This window comes from Octopus bimaculoides, chromosome 18 (genome assembly GCF_001194135.2).
Source record: "Octopus bimaculoides isolate UCB-OBI-ISO-001 chromosome 18, ASM119413v2, whole genome shotgun sequence".
Lineage (NCBI taxonomy): Eukaryota > Metazoa > Mollusca > Cephalopoda > Octopoda > Octopodidae > Octopus > Octopus bimaculoides.
Window position 1 is genome coordinate 10,916,891 of NC_068998.1, and position 6,292 is coordinate 10,923,182.

The following is a 6,292-nucleotide window of genomic DNA, read 5'->3' on the forward strand; positions in this document are numbered from 1 at the left end:
TGCCCGTTTACAATTGAGACATTTTTTGTCATTATAGCAATCTTGAATTGATTAGGTGAGCTTGACGGCACAAAATACTTGCAAGATACGGTATTTATCCAGGACAATTTAGCTGAGTTAATTTACTACCGGGGATGACTCCAGTTATAAACCAACAGATTCTTTATAGAAAATAGAATCCAAAAGTTTTTTTCTCATATATATGTATATAAATATATATATATATATGTATGTGTGTGAGTGTGTGTATGTATATATATATATATATATATATATATATATATATTTATATACATATATATGTATGTATGTATGTATATATATCTCCCATTCAACAACACTTCCCATCCCACTCTAACCTTAAATATATTTTCTTTTACAACCAATTTGAGGCCAAGTAAAACTGCGAGATCTACACTTTCAATAGAGGGTGATAAAATAAAAGCATCTTACCACATATCCTCTCATTTCTACAAGTTATTAAAAGCAGGAAATCATAATCCGTAGGTCCTATATGATACATGCTTCTATCTGAACCACTATTTATTGGATGCAATTCTAAGAGAGTGGACTTCACAACAAAATAAAGATGTAGCACCAACATTAAAGAAAGACAAGTTGATTTTTGTGGTAGGTGAGACTAAATAAAATGACTTTTGCCTTTTTTTGTTTTTAATGTTTTTCTTTCTGTAAAATTATTTGATGTGGCTTGTTAGATGACAGTTGAAGTCAATGCGGTCTTTGCAAATGATGTGACAAATGCCACAACGGAAAGGTTCTCCATTGTGTGAATGAAAGCCGTTGTGTAGGACATAGGTGGAACAGTCATCGAAGACAATGTGACAGTGAACACATTTGAAAACCTTGCCCTTCAAGATGAGATATGTCAGCATCGATTGATCGTCAGCATCTCTGTCTTTCTGGCTCATTACAACTAATCCAGGGGAGGGACTCGAAGATTGTGGTGCATTGTCATAGTCACTGCCGTTAGTGCTACTACATCGGCGCATTGGATGTTTTTGTTTGCGAGTATTGGTCGATGATGAGGTCGAAGAGGATGAGGGCATCATTCGAGAGTTGAGATTGAGACGAGTTATGGCAGATGGCAATTGCAGTCCTCCATCTTCAGGGGGTGCAATATTATCTGGAAGAAGAGCACCATCAGGAGATTTGGAACTACATATACTGGAGTTTTCTGGAGATTGGTGAGGGAGATTAGTGGCTGTTATGTCAGCATCTACCAAATTATCATAATGTGAAGTTTCATATCGAAAGATTTGATTACTGTTGGTTTCACGATTACTACTACTAATTATAGATTCTGAACTGAAACGACGATGACGGTTTACTGTTGTAATCATGTCCACTGGTTCTTGGTTGGGAGGGATGTTTTCTTGTCCTTCCGAGATCTCTGATTTTTTAATATTTTCTGAATGTAATGAATGAGTGGAGAGATCTTCTGGATGGTCCATTGAGGGAGTGAATGATTTAGAGTTAATTGACTGGGCAATGGAGTTAATGGACTGTGGAACAAATGCATTGAGAGATGGAGCATTGGACATTGGGGAGAGAGAGACTTTAGCTAAAGATTTACTCACATCTGGACTGTTATAAGCTAATGGTATATGACTAGAGTAATCAGGTTTACCTTCATCAGGGTCAATGATTAAGGATCCTGGTGGAGTGCTTGCCCCTGTGTGATCATAATCTCCGTTGGGCATTCCTATGTCAGTACCTTGCCCATCAGAAAGAGAATATATCAAGGCTGGATTATACTGATTGGCATGGTGGGTGGCTACGTGGTCCTGTAGTTCAGGCCAAGATCCAAATGTCATTTGACAAAGTCGGCACCGTCGATATGTCATGCTCATGTGTCGGCGTTCATGCATTTTGTAGCTTCCACATTGGGCAAAAGTACGGCCACAAATTTTGCACTGATAAGGCTTCTCACCAGTGTGTACTCTCTCGTGGGTACGTAATGTACCAACCTACAAAAGAAAAAGAATAGAATTATTGACAATCGAATAACATACATGCATACATATACACATGCATACATACATACATGCATGCATACATACATACGTACATACATACATACATTAAGGCTATCATTGGTTTCATGTTAAGAAAGATAGGAAAACATGTAAAAATCTTAGCAATTTTTCAAGCCAATCACATGGAAGAATGGTGCTCATCATTTTGCATAAACAAATAAAGACACTCTATCCACCAATGTTGTGTTGAGAACTCATTTTCATAGTTTGACATTTTCATATGTATGTACAGTGTATATATATATATATATATATATATATATATATATATAAAATTGCAAACATGGCTGTGGAGTTAAGTTTGCTTCAGAACCATGTGGTTCTGGTTTCAATCCCACTACAAACTTCTTTGCAGGAGATGCAACGATGGGTAATCTGTGACCAGTGGGACTTTCTGAATCGTACACCTAACAATAAATTACCTTGAATGCTTTTTAACAGTGTGGCCCACCTGGTCATGAGCCATGTTTCAATTGGCTTGCTTCTCAAAGAAAAGCTTATCTGTGCTTGTTCTATGGCCTTGGGTCGACCATTAACTTGGCCAGATTGGCATGAAAGAATACGCAACAAGAGTAGCCCTTTGAATTAAACTGTGTGGAAGCCCATCTATTCGATGGGTTTTTACACAGTTTCCATCGACCTAGTTGATGTTACATGCAATTATATATAGCTTTGTATGCTTCAAGATCCACTGTTCCAAAGAAGAATTATTTCACATCCTCTTGAAAAATTATAAATTCTTATGGTATCAATGATATCATATAATGATATCATAATGATATCATAAATGATATCATAAATTCTTATGATATCAATAATATCATATAATTACCATATAATGATGGTTGTTTTATTGCATATTAATGATGATAATAATCAAAAATGGTACATGTAGTTATTGTGATGGTCATAATGCTAGTATTGGTGGTGGTGGTGATGATGATGATGATGATGATGATGATGGTATTGGTGGTAGTGGTGATGATGATGATGATGATGATGATGATGATGATGATGATGATGACATGAAATGGTTATCGTAATAACTTTTATCAAAAATAATTTGATGTTTTTTTTTTTTGAAATTTATTAGATCTGAGTAAGAAACTAACAAAAGAAAAAGAAAAATTAATAAATAAAATAAAAACCAGAATGTGAAGAGAGTTCTGGTAGCCTTTGCATTAGCAAAATACAATTTCACCAGATTCTTGTACATTTGAATATATTTATATGCTTCAAACTTCAATACTCACTTTTCTTCAAGACATAGAAATTTATCCAAATTTATGAATGTCAACAATAATAATGGATTTAAATTTCGGCTCAAGGCCTGGAATTTTAGAGGAATAGATAAGTTGATTACATAGCACTCAGTGCTCAACATGTATATGTTCTATTGATCCCTGAAAGGATGAAAATCAAATTTGACCTTAGTAGAATTTGAACTCATAATGTTAAAGAGTTGGCAGGAATACGGCTAAGCATTTTCTTCAACATGCTGACAATTCTGCCAGCTCATCGTCTTAATAATAACGATAATTCTTTCTACTGTAAGTGTTGAAATTTAGAGGAAGGTGATGGATGATTACATCGACCCCAGTACTCAACTGGTACTTATTTTATGGTCTTATGGATGGTTTCACCAGGGCTGGTAAGCTGGAAGGCTGCACCAGACTCCAGTCTGATTTGGCATCATTTTCTACGGCTGGATGTCCTTCCTAACGCCAACCACTCTGAGAGTGCAACAATTGTTTTTTACGTGCCACCGTCACGGGTGACATTTGCGTGACACTGGTATCTAATTAAGGAACCAGGCCTGCAACTTTGAAGGGAGGGGTTAGTCGATTAAAATGCCCGCATGATTTGACTCATGGACTCATGACTGTAAGCTTGCTGCTTTACAAACAATACTAATAATGATAATAATAATCTTTTCTATTATGGACACAAGGTTTCAAATTTTTGTGGGAGGGGATTAAGTCGATTACATCGACCCCAGTGTTGTTTCACTGGTACTTAATTTATCGACCCTGAAAGGATGAAACGCAAAGTCGACCTCAGCGGAATTTGAACTCAGAATGTAACGGCAGACGAAATACCGCTAAGCATTTCACCCGGCATGCTAACGATTCTGCCAACTTACAGCCTTATAAACAATAATAATAATAATAATAATTCTTTCTACTGGAAGCGCAAGGCCTCAAATTTGGAGGAAGGGATTAAGTGGATTACATTGACCCCAGTGCATAACTGGTTCTTATTTAATCAACTCTAGCCGAATTTGAACTCAGAACGTAGCAACAGACGAAATACCGCTAAGCATTTCACCCGGCATGCTAAGGATTCTGCTAGCTCACCGCCTTATAGACAATAATAATAATAATAATAATAATAATAACAACAACATCTTTTACCCTTTGGAAAACACACCATGTCTTATATAAACACATAAAAGAAAAGTATTTTTTTATAAATGAAACAAAAGTTATGAAAAACTGAGAGATACCTGTGTAAAAGCTTTCCCACAAGTCAGACATTTGTAAGGCCTCTCACCAGTGTGTATACGTCTATGTGTGGCAAGACTGCTTTGACTAGAGAACATCTTGCCACAAATTTTACAGGTATTTGATGGCGACTCCGCTTTAATCCGGCGTGGCTGTACCAAGGACGGCAAATTATTGATACTTTGCTTGAGCAGATGAGATTTTTCATCAGTTGCTTCGGACATCTGACGAGTATGCACCCTCTCATGCTTCTTCCAGTTGCTGGGATCACTAAACTGCTTACCACATACAGAGCAATGGAACGGCTTCTCTCCAGTATGGATACGCTCATGAGCTTTCACATAACCAGATTGGGAAAAACTGAGGTTTGGAGTTGAGAAGGAGGAGAAAAAGGCATTATGGAAACCAAATGAATAGCAAAAAATTACTCTGTGTGTGTGTGTGTGTGTGTGAGAGAGCGAGAGGGGGAGAAGAGTGTATGTATGTTGTGTGTGTATGAAAGAAAAAGAGTGTATGTGTGTCATGCTGTGTGTGTGTGTGTGTGCGTGGGAGAGAGAGAGTGTGTGAGAGTATGTCTGTTGTGTGTGTGTGTGTATGTGATGAGAGAGAGAGAGAGAGAGTGTATGTATGTTGTGTGTGTGTCTGAAAGAAAAAGAGTGAGTGTATGTGTGTCATGCTGCGTGTGTGCGTGTGTGTGAGAGAGAATGTGAGAGTATGTCCGTTGTGTGTGTGTGTGTGTGTGTATGTGGTGAGAGAGAGGGAGAGAGAGAGAGAGTGTATGTATGTTGTGTGTGTGTATGTATGTGTGCATGTGTGTGTGTCTGTGTGAGAGAGAGAGTGTGAGAGTATGTCTGTTGTGTGTATGTGTGTGTGTATGTGTGTATGTGTGTGTGTATGTGTGTGTGTGTGTTTGTGAAAGAGAAAGAGTGGGTGTATGTATCATGCTGTGTGTGTGTGTGTGTGAGTGAGAGAGAGAGAGATAGAGTGTGTAAGTATGTCTGTTGTGTGTGTGTGAGACAGAGGCACTGTGTGTCTGTGTTTGTGGAGAGAGAGAGAGAGAGAGAGAAAGTGTGTGTGTGAGTATATATTATGCGTGTGCATGAGAGAAAGAGGAAGTAAGAGAGACAGTGTGTGTCTGTGTATGTGAGGTGTGTGGGTGTGCATGTGTGTGTGTGTGGGTGTGCATGTGTGTGTGTGTGTGTATATGCAATAAGGTACAGGGTCTGAAATTTTGGTGGGGTGGGTCCTAGCTGATTACACTGACCCCAGTACTCAGCTGGTACTTATATTATCGATCCCGAAAGGATGAAAGGCAAAGTCAACCTTGAGGGAATTTTAGCTCAGAACATAAAATCAGATAAAATGCAGCTGAACATATTGTCTGGCATACTTATGATTCTTATTTCTTTATTGCCCACAAGGGGCTAAACGTAGAGGGGACAAACAAGGACAGACAAAGGGATTAAGTCGATTACTTTGACCCAGGTCATAACTGGTACTTAATTTATCGACCCAGAAAGGATGAAAGACGCAATGGCCCAGGGGTTAGGGCAGTGGACTCGCGGTCATAGGATCGCGGTTTCGATTCCTAGACCGGATGTTGTGAGTGTTTATTGAGCGAAAACACCTAAAAGCTCCATGAGGCTCCGGCAGAGGATGTTGGCGAACCCTGCTGTACTCTTTCACCACAACTTTCTCCCTGTTTCTGTTGTACCTGTAATTCAAAGGGTC

At 38.4% G+C, this 6,292-nt stretch overlaps 1 protein-coding gene across 1 annotated transcript in view; it reads right to left on the bottom strand.

Moving 5' to 3' along the window:
- Positions 1–275: 275 nt before the first annotated feature.
- Positions 276–6,292, bottom strand: part of LOC106879109 (zinc finger protein 271) — an 8,023-nt gene continuing 2,006 nt past the window's right edge. The window contains exons 2-3 of the mRNA XM_014928549.2: positions 4,564–4,921; positions 276–1,988 (exon numbers count right to left, since the gene is read on the bottom strand). Coding sequence (XP_014784035.1) covers positions 696–1,988; positions 4,564–4,921 — 1,651 coding nt within the window. The 3' untranslated portion in view covers positions 276–695. The remainder of the gene's footprint in view (positions 1,989–4,563; positions 4,922–6,292) is intronic.